Source organism: Myxine glutinosa, chromosome 4 (assembly GCF_964187855.1).
Source record: "Myxine glutinosa chromosome 4, kmMyxGlut1.1, whole genome shotgun sequence".
Lineage (NCBI taxonomy): Eukaryota > Metazoa > Chordata > Myxini > Myxiniformes > Myxinidae > Myxine > Myxine glutinosa.
The window spans coordinates 133,974,716-134,000,452 of record NC_136264.1 but is presented as its reverse complement, the minus strand read 5'-3'; the positions used below and the strand labels follow the sequence as shown (position 1 = coordinate 134,000,452).

At 56.1% G+C, this 25,737-nt stretch overlaps 1 protein-coding gene across 1 annotated transcript in view; it reads right to left on the bottom strand.

Moving 5' to 3' along the window:
- The window catches only part of LOC137426253 (smoothelin-like protein 2), a 43,068-nt gene extending 18,465 nt beyond the window's left edge, over positions 1 to 24,603 (bottom strand). Inside the window, exon 1 of the mRNA XM_068114925.2 lies at positions 24,257 to 24,603. Coding sequence (XP_067971026.1) covers positions 24,257 to 24,385 — 129 coding nt within the window. The 5' untranslated portion in view covers positions 24,386 to 24,603. The remainder of the gene's footprint in view (positions 1 to 24,256) is intronic.
- Between the last annotated feature and the right edge of the window lie 1,134 nt (positions 24,604 to 25,737).

Below are 25,737 nucleotides of genomic sequence, written 5' to 3'. Positions count from 1 at the left end.
TCAGACCTTGGATGACCCTTTAATTCCCACAAGACCCTTAAGACCCCAAAGACCCAAAACACCCCGAAGACCCAAAATACCCAAAAGACTCCGAAGACCCAAAACACCCCGAAGACCCAAAACACATCAAAGATCCAAAACACCCGAAGACCTCAAAACACCCCGAAGACCCAAAAGACCCTGACGACTCAAAATACCCCTAAGACCCAAAACACCCTGAAGACCCAAAACACCCTGAAGACCCAAAACACCCTGAAGACCTGAAACACCCTAAAGACAACAAAGACCCCAAAGACAACAATGACCCAAAACACCCCAAAGACCCAAAATACCCTTAAAGGCCCAGAGGATCCAAAAGACCCTGAAGACCCAAAAGGCACTGAAGATCCAAAAGACCCCAAAGACCCAAAACACCCAAAAACATCCAAAAGACCCTGAAGACCCAAAATACCCCAAAGACCCAAGAGATCAAAAAGACCCAGAAGACCCAAAACACCCAGAAGACCCAAAAATACCAAAATACCCTTAAAGACCCAGAGGAACCAAAAGACCCTTAAGACCCAAAAGCCTCTGAAGACACCAAAGACCCCAAAGATCCTGAAGACCCAAAAGACACCAAAAACACAAAATACCATTGAAGGCCTTGTGGCTCAAAAATTCCTTGAAGACCCAAATGGCCATGAAGACCCAAAAGACACCGAAGACCCAAAAGACCCTGAAGATATAAAAGCCCCCGAAGACCCAAACCACCCCAAAGACCCAAAACACCCCGAATACCCAAAAGACACCGAAGACCCAAAAACACCCCGAAGACCCAAAACACCCCAAAGACCCAAAACACCCCGAAGACCCAAAAGACCCAGAAGACCCAAAATACCCCAAAAACCCTTAAATACCCTGAAGAACCAAAATACCCCAAAGTCTCTTAAAGACTCAAAGGAAACAAAAGACCCTTAAGACCCAAAAGTCCCTGAAGACACCGAAGACCCAAAATACCCCGAAGACCCCAAAGACCCTGAAGACCCCAATGACACCGAAATGGTCAAAGATGCCTATCCCTCTGAAACGACGTGTGGTGAGGCACGCGGAGCGCACTGAGTCACGCTAGTTATTCTAATAAAGCTTTGGTGAAACTTTGATGACAACAGCTCAAATAGTAAAAATGTTACGGCCCAGACACACACATATACACACACACACACACACACACACACACACACACACACACACACACACACACACACACACACACACACACACACACACACACACACACACTTTTTAAGTATCAACAGCGGGGGAGAGAGAGATAGAGGGGGAGAGGGAGATAGAGGAGGAGAGAGAGATAGAGGGGGAGAGAGAGATAGAGGGGGGGGGGAGAGATAGAGGGGGGGGGGAGAGAGATAGAGGGGGGGGAGAGATAGAGGGGGAGAGAGATAGAGAGGGAGAGAGACAGAGGGGGAGAGAGAGAGGGGGAGAGAGAGAGATAGAGGTGGAGAGGGAGATAGAGGGGGAGAGAGAGAGAAGGGGAGAGAGAGATCGAGGTGGAGAGAGAGATCGAGGTGGAGAGAGAGATAGAGGGGGAGAGAGAGATAGAGAGGGAGAGAGATAGAGAGGGAGCGAGATAGAGGGGGAGAGAGAGATAGAGGGGGAGAAGGAGATAGAGAGGGAGAGAGAGAAGGGGAGAGAGATAGAGGGGAGAGAGAGAGAAGGGGAGAGAGAGATAGAGGAGGAGAGAGAGAGAGATAGAGGGGGAGAGAAATATAGAGGGGGAGAGAGATAGAGAGGGAGAGAGAGATAGAGAGGTAGAGAGATAGATGGGGAGAGGGAGATAGTGGGGGAGAGAGAGATAGAGGGGGAGAGAGATAGAGGGGGAGAGGGAGATAGAGGAGGCGAGAGAGATAGAGGGGGAGAGAGAGATAGAGGGGGAGAGAGAGATAGAGGGGGAGAGGGAGATAGAGGGGGAGAGGGAGATAGTGGAGGAGAGAGATAGAGGGGGAGAGAGAGATAGAGGAGGAGAGGAAGATAGAGGGGGAGAGAGAGATAGAGGGAGAGAGAGAGAGAGAAGGGGAGAGAGATAGAGGGGGAGAGGGAGATAGAGAAGGAGAGACAGAGGGGGAGAGAGAGATAGAGGAGGAGAGAGCGAGAGAGAAGGGGAGAGAGAGATAGAGGGGGAGAGGGAGATAGAGGGGGAGAGGGAGATAGAGGGGGAGAGGGAGATAGTGGAGGAGAGAGATAGAGAGGGAGAGAGAGAGATAGAGGGGGAGAGAGAGATAGAGGGGGAGAGAGAGATAGAGGAGGAGAGAGTGAGAGAGAAGGGGAGAGAGAGATAGAGGGGGAGAGGGAGATAGAGAAGGAGAGATAGAGGGGGAGAGAGAGATAGAGGGGGAGAGAGAGATAGATGGGGAGAGGGAGATAGAGGGGGAGAGGGAGATAGAGGGGGAGAGAGAGATAGAGGGGGAGAGGGAGATAGTGGAGGAGAGAGATAGAGAGGGAGAGAGAGAGATAGAGGGGGAGAGAGAGATAGAGGGGGAGAGAGAGATAGAGGAGGAGAGAGTGAGAGAGAAGGGGAGAGAGAGATAGAGGGGGAGAGGGAGATAGAGAAGGAGAGATAGAGGGGGAGAGAGAGATAGAGGGGGAGAGAGAGATAGATGGGGAGAGGGAGATAGAGGGGGAGAGGGAGATAGAGGGGGAGAGAGAGATAGAGGGGAAGAGAGAGAGATAGAGAAGGAGAGAGATAGAGGGGGAGAGAGAGATAGAGGAGGAGAGGAAGATAGAGGGGGAGAGAGAGAGAAGGGGAGAGAGATAGAGGGGGAGAGAGAGATAGAGAAGGAGAGAGAGAGATAGCGGGGGAGAGGGAGATAGAGGGGGAGAGGGAGATAGAGGGGGAGAGGGAGATAGTGGAGGAGAGAGATAGAGAGGGAGAGAGAGATAGAGGGGGAGAGAGAGATAGAGGGGGAGAGAGAGATAGAGGAGGAGAGAGCGAGAGAGAAGGGGAGAGAGAGATAGAGGGGGAGAGGGAGATAGTGGGGGAGAGGGAGATAGTGGAGGAGAGAGATAGAGGGGGAGAGAGAGATAGAGGGGGAGATGGAGATTGAGGGGGAGGGGGAGATAGAGGGGGAGAGAGAGATAGAGGGGAAGAGAGAGAGATAGAGGGGGAGAGAGAGATGGAGGGGGGGAGAGAGATCGAGGAGGAGAGAGCGAGAGAGAAGGGGAGAGAGAGATAGAGGGGGAGAGGGAGATAGAGGGGAGAGGGAGATAGAGGGGGAGAGAGAGATAGAGGGGGAGTGAGAGATAGAGGGGAAGAGAGAGAGATAGAGAAGGAGAGAGATCGAGGGGGAGAGGGAGATAGAGAAGGAGAGAGATAGAGGTGGAGAGAGAGATAGAGGAGGAGAGAGCGAGAGAGAAGGGGAGAGAGAAATAGAGGGGGGGAGGGAGATAGAGGGGAAGAGGGAGATAGAGGGGGAGAAGGAGATAGTGGAGGAGAGAGATAGAGGGGGAGAGAGAGATAGAGGGGGAGAGAGAGATAGAGGGGGAGAGAGAGATAGAGGAGGAGAGAGCGAGAGAGAGAAGGGGAGAGAGAGATAGAGGAGGCAATGGAGATAGAGGGGGAGAGGGAGATAGTGGAGGAGAGAGATAGAGGGGGAGAGAGAGATAGAGGAGGAGAGAGCGAGAGAGAGAGAAGGGGAGAGAGAGATAGAGGAGGCGAGGGAGATAGAGGAGGCGAGGGAGATAGAGGGGGAGAGGGAGATAGTGGAGGAGAGAGATAGAGGGGGAGAGGGAGATAGAGGGGGGAGGGAGATAGAGGGGGAGAGAGAGATAAAGGGGGAGTGAGAGATAGAGGGAAGAGAGAGAGATAGAGAAGGAGAGAGATAGAGGGGGAGAGGGAGATAGAGAAGGAGAGAGATAGAGGGGGAGAGAGAGATAGAGGAGGAGAGAGCGAGAGAGAAGGGGGGAGGGAGATAGAGGGGGAGAGGGAGATAGAGGGGGAGAAGGAGATAGTGGAGGAGAGAGATAGAGGGGGAGAGAGAGATAGAGGGGGAGAGAGAGATAGAGGGGGAGAGAGAGATAGAGGAGGAGAGAGCGAGAGAGAGAAGGGGAGAGAGAGATAGAGGAGGCGAGGGAGATAGAGGGGGAGAGGGAGATAGTGGAGGAGAGAGATAGAGGGGGAGAGAGAGATAGAGGGGGAGAGGGAGATGGAGGGGAAGAGAGAGATAGACGGGAAGAGAGAGAGATAGAGGGGGAGAGAAGATAGAGGGTAGAGAGAGATAGAGGAGGAGATAGCGAGAGAGAAGGGGAGAGAGAGATAGAGGGGGAGAGGGAGATAGAGGGGGAGAGGGAGAGAGTGGAGGAGAGAGATAGAGGAGAGAGATAGAGGCGGGGAGGGAGATAGAGGGGGAGAGAGAGATAGAGGGGAAGAGAGAGAGATAGAGGGGGAGAGAAGATAGAGGGTAGAGAGAGATAGAGGGGGAGAGAGAGATAGAGGGGGAGAGAGAGATAGAGGGGGAGAGAGCTAGAGGGGAAGAGAGAGAGTTCGAGGGGGAGAGAGAGATAGAGGGGGAGAGAGAGATAGAGGGGGAGACAGACAGACCAAGGAATGTCCAAGTTAATGAATCACGTGATCGCTTGGTGACGGCATGAGCCAATAGTCTACTTGCCAAGCCTATAGAGCCCTCTTGTGAACACGGAAATGTTGAGTACCCCAACGTTTTAAGTTAGAAATGTACAGTATGGGTCCCCAGCACTTAGAAACTGCCGGATGCTAACTTGCATATGTTGGGCAATTAGCAAAATTAGCATTAATAGCATTAACCCTATCAAACATAGGCCTGGGACACTGAAATTTCTGTTTTGCTCTATTGCTCCGTTTGAATGCTTCGTGTGAGCAAACTATTGAAGGATCTGTATGAAATTTGGACATAATACACTTAGACAGATATTGAAGGAACTACGCTCCAACGCGAGTTGAAAGAATTGACGCGACCAAAGACGGAATTCGTCCGAGTTGCTTTATTGAAACAAAACAGCTCAGGTATTCTAACAAGCCCGTTTATCGGGCAACAATATATATACACATTTATGTCGGGAAGGTTGCCCGGCAAAAGCTATACCGGGCATGCCCGGGTATCAAGGCCGAGCCTTGGAAAGGCGAGTCTGGACCTGCCCGGGCGTGTTTGGCTGCGGCCTGGCAAGTCGAGGCTGGGCATGCCCGGGCGCTCTGGGCGAGCCCTGAAAAGGCGATAGCGGGCATGCCCGGACGCTCTGGGCGAGCCCTGGAAAGGCGATAGCGGGCATGCCCGGACGCTCTGGGCGAGCCCTGGAAAGGCGATAGCGGGCATGCCCGGACGCTCTGGGCGAGCCCTGGAAAGGCGATAGCGGGCATGCCCGGACACTCTGGGCGAGCCCTGGAAAGGCGAGAGCGGGCATGCCCGGGAAAGACGAGACCGGGCGTGCCCGGGAGGTTCGGGCGTGCCCGGGAACAGTGAGTCCGGGCATGCCCGGGAGAGGCGCGTCTGGCCGTGTTCTGGCCGGTGCAAGGCGATTATGTACATCCAGCGGTAACCGCTACACACGCCCCTCCAGAATCGACCTGCACCGGCAGGGTCAATTTAAGGGGGGTCCGGATGACCCGGCCGAAGCGACCCCTGGAGGGTCGTGGGGAGGGGTCTGACGTGGTGGTGGGTGGTCGAGCGGGGGGAACTGTGGACGGGGGGCGGCCTCTCCGCGGAGGAAGGGCCAACCGTGGTGGTCGGTCGACGTCCATGTGCGCCGGTTTGAGGCGGTCCACAGAAATCCGGTCCGGCCGGCCGCCGAAGTCGACGATGAAAGACTTGTCGGCCCGTCGCAGGACCCGGAAGGGCCCGTCGTACGGCGGCCGGAGTGGCCCCCGGTGCGCGTCATGACGCACAAAGACGTACTCCGCTGTGCGAAGCGCCGGGGGGACGTAGGACTGGGGGCCACCATGGCGGGACGTCGGCACGGGGGCAAATCGTCGGGCGGCCTCCTGGAGGTCCGAGCGCTGGCGAGCGGCGGACCACGGACTGGTAGCGTCAGGCACGAATTCGCCCGGGACGCGGAGTGGCTGGCCGTAGACGAGCTCGGCGGCGGACGCCTGGAGGTCTTCCTTGGGGGCCGTGCGAAGGCCCAAAAGGACCCACGGCAGCCGGTCGGCCCAACCGTCGTCCTGAAGGCCGGCCATGAGTGCGGCCTTCATGGAGCGGTGAAACCGCTCGCACAACCCATTGGCTTGGGGGTGGTAGGCCGTGGTGCGGTGCAGCGTGACCCCCAACGAACGGGCGACCGCGCCCCAAAGCTCAGACGTGAACTGTGGGCCGCGGTCGGACGAGATGTCCGCTGGTGCGCCGAAGCGCGCGACCCAGGTGGCGATGAACGCCTGCGCCACGTCGGCGGTGGTGGTGGAGGTGAGGGGCACGGCCTCCGGCCACCTGGTGGTCCTGTCCACCATGGTGAGCAGGTGGGTGAACCCCCGCGAGGGGGGCAGGGGACCCACCAGGTCCACGTGGACATGGTCGAAACGCCGTTCAGGCACGGCGAAAGGTGCCAGCGGGGCCTGGGTGTGGCGGTGGACCTTGGCTCGCTGGCAGGCCGTGCAGGCGTTGGCCCAGTCGCGGATGTTTCGTCGAAGGCCGTGCCAGACAAAACGCGCCGACACCAGCTTCTGAGAAGCTTTCCGGCCCGGGTGAGAAAGGCCGTGGATGGAGGCGAAGATGCGGCGCTGCCAGGAAACGGGCACGATGGGGCGAGGCTGGCCCTGGGAGACGTCGCAGAGCAGGACGGTGCCCGCGAAGGGGATGTCGGCCAGGCGGAGGCCCGTGTCCGCCACGCGGAGTGCCTGCACCGAGGCGTCGGTGGTCTGGTCGGCCGCCATGAGCGTGAAGTCCACGCCGAGGTGGACCGCATTCGCGCTGGCCCGCGAAAGGCAGTCGGCCACGGCGTTGTCTTTGCCGGCGACGTGCTGGATGTCCGTGGTGAACTCCGACACGGCGGAGAGGTGGCGCTGCTGGCGGGCCGACCACGGCTCCGTGACCTTAGCCATTGCGTAGACCAACGGCTTGTGGTCGACGAAAGCCGTGAACGGGCGGCCCTCCAGGAGGTGTCGGAAATGGCGAACGGCCAGGAATAGCCCGAGCAGCTCGCGGTCGAACGTGCTGTAGTTTAACTCGTTCGGCCGGAGTTGCCGGCTGAAAAAAGCGAGTGGCTGCCAAACCCCGTCCACCCATTGCTCATGGACGGCGCCCACCGCGTAGTTGGAGGCGTCCGTAGTGAGGGCGATGGGCGCGTTGAGCACCGGGTGAGCCAGCAGCGTTGCGTCGGCGAGGGCCCGTTTGGCACTGGCGAAGGCCGCGTCCATGGCCGCGGACCAAACAATGTCATGCTTGGCCGGCTTGCCCCGGAGGGCCTCGTAAAGGGGCCGCATGAGCTGAGCAGCGCGGGGCACGAATCGGTGATAAAAATTCACCATGCCGAGGAACTCTTGGAGGGCCTTGATGGAACGGGGACGCGGGAACGTGGTGATGGCCTCGACCTTGGTCGGCAGCGGCACGGCCCCGGTCTTGGTGATGCGGTGGCCCAAAAAGTCAACGGTCGTCGCGCCGAAGTGGCATTTGACCGGGTTGACAATTAAGCCGTGCTCGCTGAGGCGACCGAACAGTGTTCGGAGGTGGAGGAGGTGCTCGGCGCGGGACGTGCTGGCGACGAGGATGTCGTCCAGATAGACGAAAAGAAACGGCAGGTCGCGCAGCACGCCGTCCATCAAGCGCTGGAACGCCTGGGCCGCGTTCTTGAGGCCAAACGGCATCCGCAAAAATTCGAACAGGCCGAACGGCGTGATGACGGCTGTCTTCGGGACGTCGGCTGCCCGGACAGGTACCTGGTGGTAGCCCCGTATCAGGTCAATTTTCGAAAAGATGACCCGTCCCGCCAAACGGGCGGAAAAGTCCTGAATATGCGGGATCGGGTACCTGTCGGGGGTGGTAGCGTCATTGAGACGGCGGTAGTCGCCACACGGGCGCCATCCACCCCCCGGCTTTGGCACGATGTGCAGTGGCGAGGCCCACGCGCTATCGGAGCGCCGCACGATGCCGAGGTGCTCCAACGGGTCGAATTCGGCCTTTGCCACGGCGAGCTTGGCTGGGTCGAGGCGGCGGGCCCTGGCGTAGACCGGCGGGCCCGTAGTGGGTATGTGGTGCTCGATCCCATGCCGCACCGCGACGGCCGAAAACGTCGGCCGCGTGAGGGCCGGGAATTCCATGAGCAGGCGAGCGAACTCGTTCGTTGCCGGGAGGGCGCACGCCAGTTCGGTCGGCGCGGAGCTGCTCATTGTGCACGCCAGGGAGCTGAAGGTCTCGGCGTGGACAAGGCGACGTCGTTTGACGTCGACCAGCAGCCCGTGCGCGCAGAGGAAGTCGGCGCCCAGCAAAGCCACGGGGACGCTGGCGGTAACAAAAGTCCATTGAAAGCGCTGGCTGCCGAAGCAGAGGGTGACGACGCGTGGGCCGAAAGTGCGTATGGCCGAGCCATTAGCAGCGACCAAAGAGGGGCCGCAAACGGCGTCCCGCCTGTCCTGCTCGGAGGCAGGTATGACGCTCAGTTGGGCGCCGGTGTCGCACAGGAAACGCCATCCAGACGCTTTGTCCCGAATAAACAGCAAGTTGCCCGAGTGGCCGGCGCTCATGGCTGGGAATGAACGCCGGCCCGGCCGTTTCCCCGACCTGCCGAAAGTGCACGGGGGCCGGCACGTCCGAGCCTTGTGTCTGAACCTGGCGTGGTAATAACACCACGCCCGGTCAGGTGGAGGCCCCGGCCGTCGTGTCGGAAGCGGGCGGTGTGGCGTGGCGGCCGCCAGTTGCACCGGCAGTTCGGCCTCCAACCGCGCAGGGCGCTCGGGCGTCGTGGGCGTCGCCTCGGACGGCGGCGGGCTCCAGGTAACCGCGCCGATGTGCTGTCCCGCCGAGGAGATCTTATCGGCTTCCCTGGCGAGGGCGCGGGAATCCGTGATCAACGTGCCAGCCAGGGCGAGGCGTACCGGGTTAGGCAGCTGACGGAGGAACAGCTCCCGGAACAGGAATGCCGGAGAGTGCTCGCCGAGCAACGAGAGCATATAGTCCATGCGCTCGGACGGGCGCGTGTCGCTGAGCTCGGGCAGGTCAAGCAGGCGCTGTGCGCGTGCTGCCGGTGAGAGGGCGAAAGCGCCGAGGAGGAGCGTCTTCAGCGCGTCGTATTTGTCAGCAGCCGGCGGGTGCTGGAGGAGGCTCAAGGCGCGGGCCGCGGTGGCGGAACCAAGCGCCGCCACAACATGGTGGAAGCGGGTGTCGTCCGCGGTGATGCCTCGCAGGGCGAACTGGGAGTCCGCCTGGCGAACCAAACAGCCGCGTGAGCCTCCCAGAAGGTAGGCAGTTTAAGCGTCACTGCCGTATCCATGTCGGTAGGTCACCAATGAAGGAACTGCGCTCCAACGCGAGTTGAAAGAATTGACGCGACCAAAGACGGAATTCGTCCGAGTTGCTTTATTGAAACAAAACAGCTCAGGTATTCTAACAAGCCCGTTTATCGGGCAACAATATATATACACATTTATGTCGGGAAGTTTGCCCGGCAAAAGCTATACCGGGCATGCCCGGTATCAAGGGCGAGCCTTGGAAAGGCGAGTCTGGACCTGCCCGGGCGTGTTTGGCTGCGGCCTGGCAAGTCGAGGCTGGGCATGCCCGGGCGCTCTGGGCGAGCCCTGAAAAGGCGATAGCGGGCATGCCCGGACGCTCTGGGCGAGCCCTGGAAAGGCGATAGCGGGCATGCCCGGACGCTCTGGGCGAGCCCTGGAAAGGCGATAGCGGGCATGCCCGGACACTCTGGGCGAGCCCTGGAAAGGCGAGAGCGGGCATGCCCGGGAAAGACGAGACCGGGCGTGCCCGGGAGGTTTGGGCGTGCCCGGGAACAGTGAGTCCGGGCATGCCCGGGAGAGGCGCGTCTGGCCGTGTTCTGGCCGGTGCAAGGCGATTATGTACATCCAGCGGTAACCGCTACAATATGCTTTCCGTGAGTGTTCTTATAAAAATTTCCTGCGATCAAAATTTCATGTGAAAAAAGGAATGTAAAGCCGTGGATTTTTTTTCACCCAACATTTTTTTGCGCGGTTAGTGCCCCTACTCTCATGTTGAGCTACAGTTTCAATGTTCTGAAATGCTCTGAAAGAAGTCCCAAGAACTGATGCTTTCCAAGATGCCATCAAACAGAGTGTTTCAAGAGCACAGAAGAAGGATGCTGCTTGGCTCTCGCAGCTCCACTCTTCCCCTCTTCCCCTGGACTGGGCAGCCTACAATGTTGTGCAAGATCGCAATGGTGATGACAGTGCTCCAAAGCTGAAGACGATAAGTGTCTTTGGACCACTGCTTGACTCGCCCCCTGCCCACCCTGATACAGTGCTCAGTACCATTGCCTACTTCGACACATCACTGAGGCAGCTTGGCATGAGCCACAGTCATATCACGTTTGACATGCAGCTGTACGTGATCGCTTGCCTGATCAAGTGGAGTGATCTGCAGCGATGGTCATCAGTGGTTCTCAGACCTGGGATGATGCACACTATCATGTCATTCATCGGCTCAATCGGACAACTGATGAATTCAACAGGTGTGGAGGAGCTAGTCCGTGCATCATTTGGAGGCCTGAAATCCATCTTCAACGGGAAGGCCTGGCCCAAGGCTATGCGAGCCTTCCGTATGGTTGTGTCTGCTCGTCTTCATGACTTCTTAGAGGAGGGAGAGAAGACTCACGAGCAGATAACGGCATTCCTGGAGAAAGCCAGAGAGCACCCCACAGGCCGGCTATGGGTGGATTGTTTCATCACCCCTACCCTAATAGCTCACAGGTTCTGGCGAGCAGAAAAAGAGGGTGATTGGATGCTGCAACAACACTGCCTTGAAGAGATGCTGCCCTATTTCTTTGCTGCCGGTCATCACCACTACGCAAGATGGATCACATGGCATCTGCGCGACATGCAGTACCTTCCTGCTACTGCCAAGGATGACCTTTACGCTGGAAGCCATGTGTGCCGCCACTCTGATGGTGCAGCTGCAGTGAGTGGAGACATGTTTGGGGAGCAGACATGCATCAAGCAAGGGAAGGGAGTAGGAGGCATGAAGGGCATCTCCACCAACCCTGAGCAGGTCGCCGTGTGGATCCAATCTTTCGGCATCTGCTCCTATCTCTCCAAGTCATTGGATGAGATTTACGACGATGCTGAAGCACCGGATAAGACAATGAAGCCCAACAGACACAAAGAAGAGGGTAAAGGACGGCGGGAATTGGACACGGAGGACCGGGCTAAAATCCTGAGAGTGCTACAGGAAAACTCCCATCCACTCACCATAGAGACCACGACCCTCCACCATATCATAAATGGCCAGGTGGCAGATGAAAAGGTGAATGTGTAAGATGCATTGAAGATCGGACAGGACATGAGCACACTGTTCTCTTCATCACTTCCTGAGAGATTTCATGTGCCCATCTCAAATAAGGTGGTGACAATGACATTCACCAAAAAAAGAGTGAAGGTCAATGCGAAGATCATATGTGACCTTGAGGCGTTGTATGCTCGGCTGCTGGTGGTGGGGAGCAAGAGAAGAATGCAGCTCTCTGCCCTCTTTGACTACGAGCTCGGCCCGGTCCCTGCATCCATCATCGATGAGTATGGATGCCTCAGGAAGGGTAACAAGTCTGTGATCGTCCAGCGTCTTGGAATCCTTGCCCCCAATCCCCACCCACCACATGTTGTACTCGTTGATGCATCGCAGCTCATCTACCACGTGGTGTGGCCATCGTCAGGCACTGTGGCTGACCTCGCAGCCAGCATGGGGCGCCGGCTTAATCGCTACATCACCGAAACATTTGTCATCTTTGACCGGTATGAGCAAGTCTCTGCCAAAGACCACGAGAGGCAGAGAAGAGCTGGGGAGAGCTCAACAGAGTACCGACTCTCACTGACAACCCCTCTACCTAGCCGCGACAAAGTGATGAAGAACAAGACAAACAAACGGAGACTGGGTGAGCTCCTGTGCACACACAGCATAGGAGATCACATCAAGATGGTCAGCAAAGCAGACAGTATTGTCACTCATGACGAGGCTGACGTCTCCCTCATCTCATACATGTTGGATGCAGCCAGTCGCGGAGCTGAAACTGTCCGCATTCTCAGCGACGACACTGATGTTTTCGTACTCATGGTCTATTGGTGCTGGAAGGTGGGTATCACATGTAACCTGCAGATGGAGAGATGGGATGGCACTATTCTCAACATCAATTCGACAGTAGAGAATCTCGGTGAGCAGTGTCGCTCCATCCTGGCTATGCATGCTCTCTCCGGATGTGACACCACCTCCTATCCCGCGGGGAAAGGGAAGGTGTCCGCACTCAAGGCCACGAGAGTAGTACCTGGTGACCTGCTTCACTTCATCGGAAAGGAGGGAGCTACTGATTTACAGATTACAGAGGCAGTGAGTGGTTTCTTCCTGGCTCTGTACAACGAGAGGGAGTCGGCATCTCTGAACGTCGCCAGATATGACATCTACCGAAAGCGCAAAACCCCCCCAGCACTGAAGACACTGCCTCCTACAGAGCGCAACGCTCTCCTCCATGGACGGCGTGCTCATCTACAGGTGCTGCTTTGGAAAGCAGCAGACTGTCCTGACCCACCAGCTGTGGACATAACAGAGTTTGGATGGAATAAGAAGGAAGGCGAGAAGGGAGAGGAAGTCATCATGCCCATCCTGGATGCAAGCCCCGTTGCTCCTCCTGCCGTGTTGGAAATGATCAGCTGAAGCTGCAAAGCTGGGTTAAAGCCCTGTTTAACAGCAAAGTGCAGCTGCGTAGCTGCAGGCCTGGCCTGTACCAGCTACTGCTTCTGCAAAGGCTCTGATAGTACATGTTGCAACACACTCACACACTCACAGCAAGAAGAGCAATATGACAAGAATGTAGAGTCAGGAGAAGAAGATGAAGACGATGAGGATGAGTTTTATGATGAGGATATGCTTTATAACAGTGCAGAGTAGTAGAAGTGCAAGACGCTCTTTCTTGATGGAAGTTTTATGTTGTGTAACTAGTGCACATCTTTTTCAGCTCTGATAATTTTGGGTATACTTGTGTTTTAATTTTGAGGATGTAGCGGTTACCGCTGGATGTACATAATCGCGTTGCACCGGCCAGAACACGGCCAGACGCGCCTCTCCCGGGCATGCCCGGACTCACTGTTCCCGGGCACGCCCGAACCTCCCGGGCACGCCCGGTCTCGTCTTTCCCGGGCATGCCCGCTCTCGCCTTTCCAGGGCTCGCCCAGAGCGTCCGGGCATGCCCGCTATCGCCTTTCCAGGGCTCGCCCAGAGCGTCCGGGCATGCCCGCTATCGCCTTTCCAGGGCACGCCCAGAGCGTCCGGGCATGCCCGCTATCGCCTTTCCAGGGCTCGCCCAGAGCGTCCGGGCATGCCCGCTATCGTCTTTCCAGTGCTCGCCCAGAGCGCCCGGGCACGCCCAGCCTCGACTTGCCAGGCCGCAGCCAAACACGCCCGGGCAGGTCCAGACTCGCCTTTCCAAGGCTCGCCCTTGATACCCGGGCATGCCCGGTATAGCTTTTGCCGGGCAAACTTCCCGACATAAATGTGTATATATATTGTTGCCCGAAAAACGGGCTTGTCAGAATACCTGAGCTGTTTTGTTTCAATAAAGCAACTCGGACGAATTCCGTCTTTGGTCGCGTCAATTCTTTCGACTCGCGTTGGAGCGCAGTTCCTTCATTGGTGACCTACCGACATGGATACGGCAGTGACGCTTAAACTGCCTACCTTCTGGGAGACTCACGCGGCTGTTTGGTTCGCCCAGGCGGACTCCCAGTTCGCCCTGCGAGGCATCACCGCGGACGACACCCGCTTCCACCATGTTGTGGCGGCGCTCGGTTCCACCACCGCGGCCCGCGCCTTGAGCCTCCTCCAGCACCCGCCGGCTGCTGACAAATACGACGCGCTGAAGACGCTCCTCTTCGGCGCTTTCGCCCTCTCACCGGCAGCACGCGCACGGCGCCTGCTTGACCTGCCCGAGCTCGGCGACACGCGCCCGTCCGAGCGCATGGACTATATGCTCTCGTTGCTCGGCGAGCACTCTCCGGCATTCCTGTTCCGGGAGCTGTTCCTCCGTCAGCTGCCTAACCCGGTACGCCTCGCCCTGGCTGGCACGTTGATCACGGATTCCCGCGCCCTCGCCAGGGAAGCCGATAAGATCTCCTCGGCGGGCCAGCACATCGGCGCGGTTACCTGGAGCCCGCCGCCGTCCGAGGCGACGCCCACGACGCCCGAGCGCCCTGCGCGGTTGGAGGCCGAACTGCCGGTGCAACTGGCGGCCGCCACGCCGCACCGCCCGCTTCCGACACGACGGCCGGGGCCTCCACCTGACCGGGCGTGGTGTTATTACCACGCCAGGTTCGGACACAAGGCTCGGACGTGCCGGCCCCCGTGCACTTTCGGCAGGTCGGGAAACGGCCGGGCCGGCGTTCATTCCCAGCCATGAGCGCCGGCCACTCGGGCAACTTGCTGTTTATTCGGGACAAAGCGTCTGGACGGCGTTTCCTGTGCGACACCGGCGCCCAACTGAGCGTCATACCTGCCTCCGAGCAGGACAGGCTGGACGCAGTTTGCGGCCCCTCTTTGGTCGCTGCTAATGGCTCGGCCATACGCACTTTTGGCCCACGCGTCGTCACCCTCTGCTTCGGCAGCCAGCGCTTTCAATGGACTTTTGTTACCGCCAGCGTCCCCGTGGCTTTGCTGGGCGCCGACTTCCTCTGCGCGCACGGGCTGCTGGTCGACGTCAAACGACGTCGCCTTGTCCACGCCGAGACCTTCAGCTCCCTGGCGTGCACAATGAGCAGCTCCGCGCCGACCGAACTGGCGTGCGCCCTCCCGGCAACGAACGAGTTCGCTCGCCTGCTCGTGGAATTCCCGGCCCTCACGCGGCCGACGTTTTCGGCCGTCGCGGTGCGGCACGGGATCGAGCACCACATACCCACTACGGGCCCGCCGGTCTACGCCAGGGCCCGCCGCCTCGACCCAGCCAAGCTCGCCGTGGCAAAGGCCGAATTCGACGCGTTGGAGCACCTCGGCATCGTGCGGCGCTCCGATAGCGCGTGGGCCTCGCCACTGCACATCGTGCCAAAGCCGGGGGGTGGATGGCGCCCGTGTGGCGACTACCGCCGTCTCAATGACGCTACCACCCCCGACAGGTACCCGATCCCGCATATTCAGGACTTTTCCGCCCGTTTGGCGGGACGGGTCATCTTTTCGAAAATTGACCTGATACGGGGCTACCACCAGGTACCTGTCCGGGCGGCCGACGTCCCGAAGACGGCCGTCATCACGCCGTTTGGCCTGTTCGAATTTTTGCGGATGCCGTTTGGCCTCAAGAACGCGGCCCAGGCGTTCCAGCGCTTGATGGACGGCGTGCTGCGCGACCTGCCGTTTCTTTTCGTCTATCTGGACGACATCCTCGTCGCCAGCACGTCCCGCGCCGAGCACCTCCTCCACCTCCGAACACTGTTCGGTCGCCTCAGCGAGCACGGCTTAATTGTCAACCCGGTCAAATGCCACTTCGGCGCGACGACCGTTGACTTTTTGGGCCACCGCATCACCAAGACCGGGGCCGTGCCGCTGCCGACCAAGGTCGAGGCCATCACCACGTTCCCGCGTCCCCGTTCCATCAAGGCCCTCCAAGAGTTCCTCGGCATGGTGAATTTTTATCACCGATTCGTGCCCCGCACTACTCAGCTCATGCGGCCCCTTTACGAGGCCCTCCGGGCAAGCCGGCCAAGCATGACATTGTTTGGTCTGCGGCCATGGACGCGGCCTTCGCCAGTGCCAAACGGGCCCTCGCCGACGCAACGCTGCTGGCTCACCCGGTGCTCAACGCGCCCATCGCCCTCACTACGGACGCCTCCAACTACGCGGTGGGCGCCGTCCATGAGCAATGGGTGGACGGAGTTTGGCAGCCACTCGCTTTTTTCAGCCGGCAACTCCGGCCGAACGAGTTAAACTACAGCACGTTCGACCGCGAGCTGCTCGGGCTATTCCTGGCCGTTCGCCATTTCCGACACCTCCTGGAGGGCCGCCCGTTCACGGCTTTCGTCGACCACAAGCCGTTGGTCTACGCAATGGCTAAGGTCACGGAGCCGTGGTCGGCCCGCCAGCAGCGCCACCTCTCCGCCGTGTCGGAGTTCACCACGGACATCCAGCACGTCGCCGGCAAAGACAACGCCGTGGCCGACTGCCTTTCGCGGGCCAGCGCGAACGCGGTCCACCTCGGCGTGGACTTCACGCTCATGGCGGCCGACCAGACCACCGACGCCTCGGTGCAGGCACTCCGCGTGGCGGACACGGGCCTCCGCCTGGCCGACATCCCCTTCGCGGGCACCGTCCTGCTCTGCGACGTCTCCCAGGGCCAGCCTCGCCCCATCGTGCCCATTTCCTGGCAGCGCCGCATCTTCGCCTCCATCCACGGCCTTTCTCACCCGGGCCGGAAAGCTTCTCAGAAGCTGGTGTCGGCGCGTTTCGTCTGGCACGGCCTTCGACAAAACATCCGCGACTGGGCCAACGCCTGCACGGCCTGCCAGCGAGCCAAGGTCCACCGCCACACCCAGGCCCCGCTGGCACCTTTCGCCGTGCCTGAACGGCGTTTCGACCACGTCCACGTGGACCTGGTGGGTCCCCTGCCCCCCTCGCGGGGGTTCACCCACCTGCTCACCATGGTGGACAGGACCACCAGGTGGCCGGAGGCCGTGCCCCTCACCTCCACCACCACCGCCGACGTGGCGCAGGCGTTCATCGCCACCTGGGTCGCGCGCTTCGGCGCACCAGCGGAAATCTCGTCCGACCGCGGCCCACAGTTCACGTCTGAGCTTTGGGGCGCGGTCGCCCGTTCGTTGGGGGTCACGCTGCACCGCACCACGGCCTACCACCCCCAAGCCAATGGGTTGTGCGAGCGGTTTCACCGCTCCATGAAGGCCGCACTCATGGCCGGCCTTCAGGACGACGGTTGGGCCGACCGGCTGCCGTGGGTCCTTTTGGGCCTTCGCACGGCCCCCAAGGAAGACCTCCAGGCGTCCGCCGCCGAGCTCGTCTACGGCCAGCCACTCCGCGTCCCGGGCGAATTCGTGCCTGACGCTACCAGTCCCTGGTCCGCCGCTCGCCAGCGCTCGGACCTCCAGGAGGCCGCCCGACGATTTGCCCCCGTGCCGACGTCCCGCCACGGTGGCCCCCAGTCCTACGTCCCCCCGGCGCTTCGCACAGCGGAGTACGTCTTTGTGCGTCATGACGCGCACCGGGGGCCACTCCGGCCGCCGTACGACGGGCCCTTCCGGGTCCTGCGACGGGGCGACAAGTCTTTCATCGTCGACTTCGGCGGCCGGCCGGACCGGATTTCTGTGGACCGCCTCAAACCGGCGCACATGGACGTCGACCGACCACCACGGTTGGCCCTTCCTCCGCGGCGAGGCCGCCCCCCGTCCACAGTTCCCCCCGCTCGACCACCCACCACCACGTCAGACCCCTCCCCACGACCCTCCAGGGGTCGCTTCGGCCGGGTCATCCGGACCCCCCTTAAATTGACCCTGCCGGTGCAGGTCGATTCTGGAGGGGCGTGTGTAGCGGTTACCGCTGGATGTACATAATCGCCTTGCACCGGCCAGAACACGGCCAGACGCGCCTCTCCCGGGCATGCCCGGACTCACTGTTCCCGGGCACGCCCGAACCTCCCGGGCACGCCCGGTCTCGTCTTTCCCGGGCATGCCCGCTCTCGCCTTTCCAGGGCTCGCCCAGAGCGTCCGGGCATGCCCGCTATCGCCTTTCCAGGGCTCGCCCAGAGCGTCCGGGCATGCCCGCTATCGCCTTTCCAGGGCACGCCCAGATCGTCCGGGCATGCCCGCTATCGCCTTTCCAGGGCTCGCCCAGAGCGTCCGGGCATGCCCGCTATCGTCTTTCCAGTGCTCGCCCAGAGCGCCCGGGCACGCCCAGCCTCGACTTGCCAGGCCGCAGCCAAACACGCCCGGGCAGGTCCAGACTCGCCTTTCCAAGGCTCGCCCTTGATACCCGGGCATGCCCGGTATAGCTTTTGCCGGGCAAACTTCCCGACATAAATGTGTATATATATTGTTGCCCGAAAAACGGGCTTGTCAGAATACCTGAGCTGTTTTGTTTCAATAAAGCAACTCGGACGAATTCCGTCTTTGGTCGCGTCAATTCTTTCGACTCGCGTTGGAGCGCAGTTCCTTCAAGGATATTATTTACCCATAGTCATATTATTCTAGTTTGGTATGGTACTTGCCTTTGTTACCTCTAATACCTGTGAATAAAAGTGGAGCAATAGAGCGAAACAGAAATTTCAGTGTCCCAGGCCTATGTTTGATAGGGTTAATGCTATTAATGCTAATTTTGCTAATTGCCCAACATATGCAAGTTAGCATCCGGCAGTTTCTAAGTGCTGGGGACCCATACTGTACATTTCTAACTTAAAACTTTGGGGTACTCAACATTTCCGGGTTCACATTGCTGGCAAGTAGACGACAAGTATTCCACCAAGCTATGATAAGAATTCATAAGCACTGAAAAATTTCAAACCATTCTTTTGATCTGCTAATTTGGGTAACACACCACTCCGACTATGATCTTCTTCACATGATCTTGTCCGAATATGAATATGAACATGAATATGAATATGAATATGAATATGTCTCCCTTCTATCTCATACCTCCACCTCCCCCAACCTTCTACTTTCCTCTGCCCCCCCCCCCCCTCAAACAACCCCTCACTGTGCCTCATCCCATCACCATCAAACATTTCGTCCTCCTCATCCTTCCCTCTCTTGTAACTCTCCTAGAATCTCTGACACACTATCAACTGCTCTCCCTACCTCCCCCTCTCATCCTTCATCTGACCCTACCCCACCCCTCCCCTGTCCTACACCCGATGCTCCCCCTCTCTCCTCATTAACGGTATGGACCTCAAACATCCGGGGCCTTCGCTCAAACCTGATTTATCTCTCCATTCAGGTTGCTTCTGACAATCCAGACTTGATCTGCTTAACAGAAAGTTTCCTCCTTCAAGATGTTTCTGATTCCTTAATATCTCTTCCTGGTTACTCCCTCCTCCGATATGATAGACCTGAGCCTCGTCCTGGTGGTGGGGTGGCTATCTTTATCAAAAACTCTCTTCCTCACTCTCCATGCACTGCCTCTCTCCACCCCACCCCCAGGAGTACCTCTGGCTACGGCTTCCTCTCCGCTCCCACCTTTTGTTCATATGTGTTCTGTACCGTCCTCCAAACAGTGATGACTCCATTTACATTTCGCTGTCTGACAACATGGACCAACTTCCATCAACTCATCCAAACTCTCTCTTCCTCATATGTGGCGACTTCAACTATCATGCCAGCTGGCTGGGTGTGGGTTCCTCTCTCACCAGCCATGGCACCTCAGCAAAGGACTTCTGCGACTCATTGAGACTGACACAATCTGTCAATTTCCGGACCTGGATTTCAGTCAATGGAGTATCTTCTATTCTAGACTTGGTCATGACAAACTTCCCTGCAAATGTCTGCTGCTCTTCTTCTGCTCCAATCGGTTCTTCTGATCATGTGCTTGTTAAAGTGGACATCTCTCTGGCCATTCTCAGAGAGCCTCCTCAGCGCCAACGAGTCTGGCATTTCACTCAGGCTGACTGGCACGGTCTGCAAGCAGCCATCAATCATCTGGACTGGTCTCCCATCTCTACTGCCTCTGACATCAATTCTTCCTGGGAATTCTTCCAAAGGAAACTTCTCTCTCTCATGCACAGATTTATCCCATCTCGTCTTCAGTTGTCATATCCTTCCTCCTGTCCATGGTACACTGAATCTTGTGGTGAGGCAGTTGCCCTGAAACAACTTGCCTTTGCCTCTTGGAAGGCAAATCCAACTGAAGGCAAGCTCAGTTCCTTCCACCAAGCGCGGAACAAGTTTGTGTCTACCCTCAGGAGTGCCAGGAAGCACTATCTCTCCACACTCAAGATTGAACTCTCAAACCTGTCTCCTTCCTCCAAATCCTGGTGGCGTCTGGTCAAATCTGTTTCTGGTATTTGTTCCCCCTCCATACCCTCCCTTACCTCAAATGGCTACACAGTTGACACCACACATGACAAAGCCGAATGCCTCAACTCTGAGTTTGCCTCAAAATCTTGTGTCCCAAACCCATCTCTCTCTGTTCCCACCTTTCCCAGTCAAACCCAACTGCTCCTGGACTCTGTGTCCTTCTCTCCTGACAAGGTGGAAAAGATTTTGTCAAACCTCGACTCTGATTCTGCAACTGGACTAGATGGCATCAGCCCACGAGTCCTAAAATCCTGCTCTGCCACTCTATCTCACCCTCTCACTGTTCTTTTCACCCTCTCTTTTGTTCAAGGTCATCTGCCATCAACTTCAAAATCAGCCAACATTACCGCTTTACACAAAAAATGTGCAAAAACAGATTCTTGCAACTACAGACCAATCAACCTGCTCCCAATTATCAGCAAAGTCATGGAATCCATCATTGCTTCGGATCTCAAATCCTTCCTCTTCTCCAATGGCTTGATCTCTGATTATCAATTTGGATTCAGACCAGGCCATTCTACTCTGGACATGCCGCTTCTGCTGTCTCAACAATGGATGGAGGTACTCAATGCCATACAGGAAATCAGAGCTGTCTCCCTTGACATATCACGTGCCTTCGATACGGTCTGGCACCCAGCAAGGCTCAACAAACCCTCCTCCTATGGTATCCATGGAAATCTCCACTCATGGCTTGCAGACTTCCTCTCTGGTCGTAGGCAACGTATGGCCCTGAATGGATTTCTCTCATCTCCCGTGCCTGTTCTGGCTGGAGTTCCCCAAGGTAGTGTTCTGGGCCCTGTGCTATTTCTGGTCTTCATCAATGATCTCTCCGTCTCTGGAAAATCCTCTCTATCTCTTTGCTGATGACTCCACTATCTGCCGCTCCATTCCTCATCCCTCAGATCGGCAGTGTGCAGCCTCCTCACTCTCTGTAGACCTGGACAAAATCACAGACCTGTCAAACAAGTGGAACATGTCTTTCAATCCTGACAAATCTCACACTCTTACTATGTCTCTCCGAAAAGACCGACTGGAAAACCCTCCCATCTACTTTCTCAACAATCCTCTCCAAGAAGTTCTGTCGCTCAAGCTTTTGGGTCTCACTCTCACTTTCTATCTGCCATGATCTTTCTTGAGATAACCACATTTCCAAGCTGGCCTCCAAAGCCAGTCACCGACTGGGCATCCTCCGTCGTGCGAAGTCCTTCCTTGGCACACCTGAGCTGCTCACCACATACAAGGCTTTCATCCGCAGCTCAATGGAATACTGTTCCCCCCTCTGGGCCGGTGCTCCTGCCTTACACCTAGCTCGGCTTCACGCTGTTGAAACCAAAGCTTTCAGAATCATTGGAATCTTCTGCGATGAAGCTAACTCTGAGGGCCTTTCACTCACTCACCACAGCCAGGTTGGTGGTCTTTCTGTCTTTTACCGACTCCTCTCCGACCTTGCTCCCTCAGCTCTCTCTGTGCTTTGTCCCCCTAATATTCCTACAGGTCGTACAAAATCTGCCAGCAACCCTCTTATGGTGAAACTGCCAAAATCAAGACTCTCTGCTCACCTTCACTCTTTCATTCCTCTTTTCTCCTGCCTCTGGAACAAACTTCCCCACTCACTTCAATCCCACTCCTCCCTCCAGGTCTTTAAAACAGCTGTTCACCACCATCTCTTATCTTCCCCCATCCAAAACCTTGATCTTTTCTACCCCCGCTAATTCACCCAGATACACTTTTTTTGAAATTCCAACTTCTTTCCTGGAAGTCCTTGCAATGTTGATATGTTTTATACCTCTCCCACCTCCCCCAAAGCCCTCCCCCTCCCACATTTCTCTCGATGTCCTTGCTCTCAAATGTTGTGTTTGTGTCCTTCCCCATCTCTCCCCATCTTGTCTACCGCACCCCTTATTTTGTGTTTTATGTGTCGGTTTGACTTTTTGTGTGATTAATGTTCGCTCTTTCACGAGCGTCGATGTTGTATACAAAAAAAACAAAAAACAAAAAAAAAAAACATGGAGGTAACAGCAGCCTTTTGGACATTCCCTGTGCTTCTGACAGAATCATACATGTAGCCGTACTCTCTGTTAGTCATATCCGTGCATTCTCATGTCGGGCTGGTAGGATAGCCTCGAGGTCTCCATTTTGAGCTGTCCAGCCTGGGTTCAAATGTCGACCCAGCTATAAACTGTCAACAGAGTGTTTTACACGTAGGGCGAGGCAACAAAGTGTACGCTCTCCATTGGATGGATGTTAAGCCAGGTGTACCATCTGCCAGCACATTAAAGATCCCACAGTGTCTCTCATGAAACGGTGACTATGGTAATCGCCGGCACCCTGAACAAATGACAAATTCCTTCCACCTCAGTCGAGTATCCTGCTTCGGAGTGCCAACTCCTCCAGGTTGTAACCTTCGCCAAGAGATTGCTTCGGAAGAACCAAGAGTCAATATCAGGTTATCCTCAGGTGGGTGTTTCTCTGTTGTATTATTACTACCTGCATGGTCCGATTTACTCCCACCTGCTGTGGTGCTGGCCTCACGAGTTTTCCTTGTCCACCCCCTCTATCCGAAGCATCCAAGACTATATTAAAACCACATTTCCAAGCTGGCCTCCAAAGCCAGTCGCCGACTGGGCATCCTCCGTCGTGCGAAGTCCTTCCTTGGCACACCTGAGCTCCTCACCACATACAAGGCTTTCATCCGCAGCTCAATGGAATACTGTTCTCCCCTATGGGCTGGTGCTCCTGCCTCACACCTAGCTCGGCTTCACGCTGTTGAAACCAAAGCTTTCAGAATCATTGGAATCTCCCGCGATGAAGCTAACACCGAGGGCCTTTCACTCACTCACCGCAGGCAGGTTGGTGGTCTTTCTGTCTTCTACCGACTCCTTTCCGGCCTTGCTCCCCCAGCTCTCTCTGTGCTCTGTCCCCCAAATATTCCTACAGGTCGCACAAGATCTGCCTGCAACCCTCTTATGGTTAAACTGCCAAAATCAAGACGCTCTGCTCACCTTCACTCCTTCATTCCTCTTTTCTCCCGCCTCTGGAACAAACTCCCTCACTCCTTTCAATCCCACTCCTACCTCCAGGTCTTTAAAACAGCTGTTCACCACCATCTCTTATCTTCCCCCATCCAAAACCTTGATCTTTTCTACCACCGCTAATTCACCCCAGATACACTTTCTTGAAATTCCAACTTCTTTCCTGGAAGTCCTTGCAGTGTCCATATGTTTTATACCTCTTCCACCTCCCCCAAAGCCCTCCCTCCCACAGTTCTCTCGATATCCCTGCTCTCAAATGTTGTGTTTGTGTCCTTCCTCCTCTCTCCCCATCTTGTCTACCGCTCCCCTTATTTTGTGTTTTATGTGTCGGTTTGACTTTTTATGTGATTAATGTTAGCTCTTTCACGAGCCCCGATCTTGTATCCCCCCCAAAAAAAAAAAAAAAAAAAATCCTCTCTTTGCACTCTCATGTTCCTCTTCAATATTTCCTTACACCTCAATGTTGGTCTACACCTTCTCCTCAAGCCAACTACATGCATTTGAAAGTCCTGTCTGATGACATCTCCCTCCTCCTCATGAGCACATGCCTCAATCAACACAGATGTGCCTCTCTTGCCTCTCATGCCTGCATGGCCACCTCCAGATGCCCTCATTCCTCTTTCTTTCCCGAAGAGAAATAGCCATCAGCCCTCTCAACATCTCCATCTCCATAATGTATACAGCAATGTCTCCTCTTTCACTCTCAAAGTCCAGGGGTCCACTCCATCCAGAAGAAGTAGTCTTGTACCGTTTTGTAAGTCCTGACTCTCAGCCAAACTGGAATCTTTTGATCAGCGATGACCCCAGAGCAAATCCCCCAGAACAAATTACAAATTCTGGGCCATGAAAAGGCCAGCACCCTGAACACATTTTGCACCTTCACTGCTTCCCCATGCCTTATGTAAGGTAGAGCTTAACACTTGCTTCGTACATGTAAAAACAAAGGCCTCTGCATCTTTACCCACTACGTTCAAACATGCACTACATATCTACTTCAAATAAACTGAAGACAAAGGAAGACTAATCTCCAGACTTTTCTCCGGGCTCTTACCTCCAACACCGCCAGCCTTCTCTCCAGCATATCCAAGCGAGACTCCAGTTTTGAACAGACGGCCGTCAATTCCTCCCGAAGATCTCTTCGATCTCCCCCTATCCCTGCCCGGTGTTCAATGCCGGCCATCGTTCGATCGGTTGGCCTTCCCGGTTCACTCCCAGCAGTATGTTTTTACGATAGCTGTGTACAAAAAGACTTTGCACAAACCACCAGCCTACCTCAGATGATCGGACAGGAGACTGGTACAAAGGTAACCGTTGCGGAGACACCGTCGGGCAGGGAGAAAGGTGTGCGAACGCTGGCTGATCCCTCAACTGGCAAGGCTCATGGTGACTATTTTAGACAAGGCGGGTGCTGGGTGACTATGTATATTTAGACCGACTCATAAACAAACACAAAGCTGTCTGTGGGCAATATCTCTCCCAAATTGTCTTGGACTCAACCTGCTGCTATCAGCACTGAAGGGTTTCCAGTTGACACAGGAACGTTATTTACAAAATGGAAGCAATTATTAAATCCTCTTCATGGGATTAATATCCTGATTAATCAATAATTAATTAATAATTAATGAGTACCATTTCTAAAAAAGGGTTTCCTGTCATACTAATAATGACTAGAACGGCACTCGGTATCGCGCACACCTCCACCTGGCTGAACAATTTACATTTTATACCACTGATAGGCCGGATCTGGATTCAGACCTAAACCAAAATCTAATCGACTTGTTCTTGTCACTTAACCAACTCGTCCAGCGAGTTTTGTCATATTTTTGTCCACAACTTTTGGATATATCATCTTCCATCTATATATATTGTAACGAATTTGAGAAGTGTAACAATTTTGGAGAAAGTGTAACGAATGTGAAAAGTATGGTTTTGTTGTGTGTAACACCCTCGTAATGTAAATAATGGTCGCAGCCGTCCTCCTAGTTAATTCCATGAAACTTACACACAGGCCACGATATATCTTTTTAAATAGTTTATTTCCTTATTCTATGTAGGCTAAATATGTGTTTCCCACTAGATTGACTCTGCATTGCATCAAACGAAATAAAGCGTAGGCCCCTCCGATGATCCATGGCAGCTCTAGTGCCAGGGATTCCCCCACTTGAGCTTTCACAGCAACCGTTTATTGCAGTACTGAACTGCTGTGCAACGTGACGGCGCCTTACCTGCAGCTGCTGACCGGTTTTCGCCATTTGCGGCCATTACGAACAAGGGGAGTGGCTAGAGAAGACGGGTCGCCCCCCTCGTCATAGGGGGGAGGAGTAAGTCGGCCCCGCTCATCCAACCCAGAACAAGGGCTTTGGCTAAGGGAGGGCGGAGCGGGAACCCCCGAGAAAGTGCGCGAAGGTTCGGTGAGAAAACCAATATAAGCCGCCACGGGACGCACTCCACCCTCTTGCTCTGACCCCGTCCTCTTGCTTGCTGTCCCTCGTTGTTGCTGGGGAGGAGGAAGACGCCTGAACGAGCAGGTGT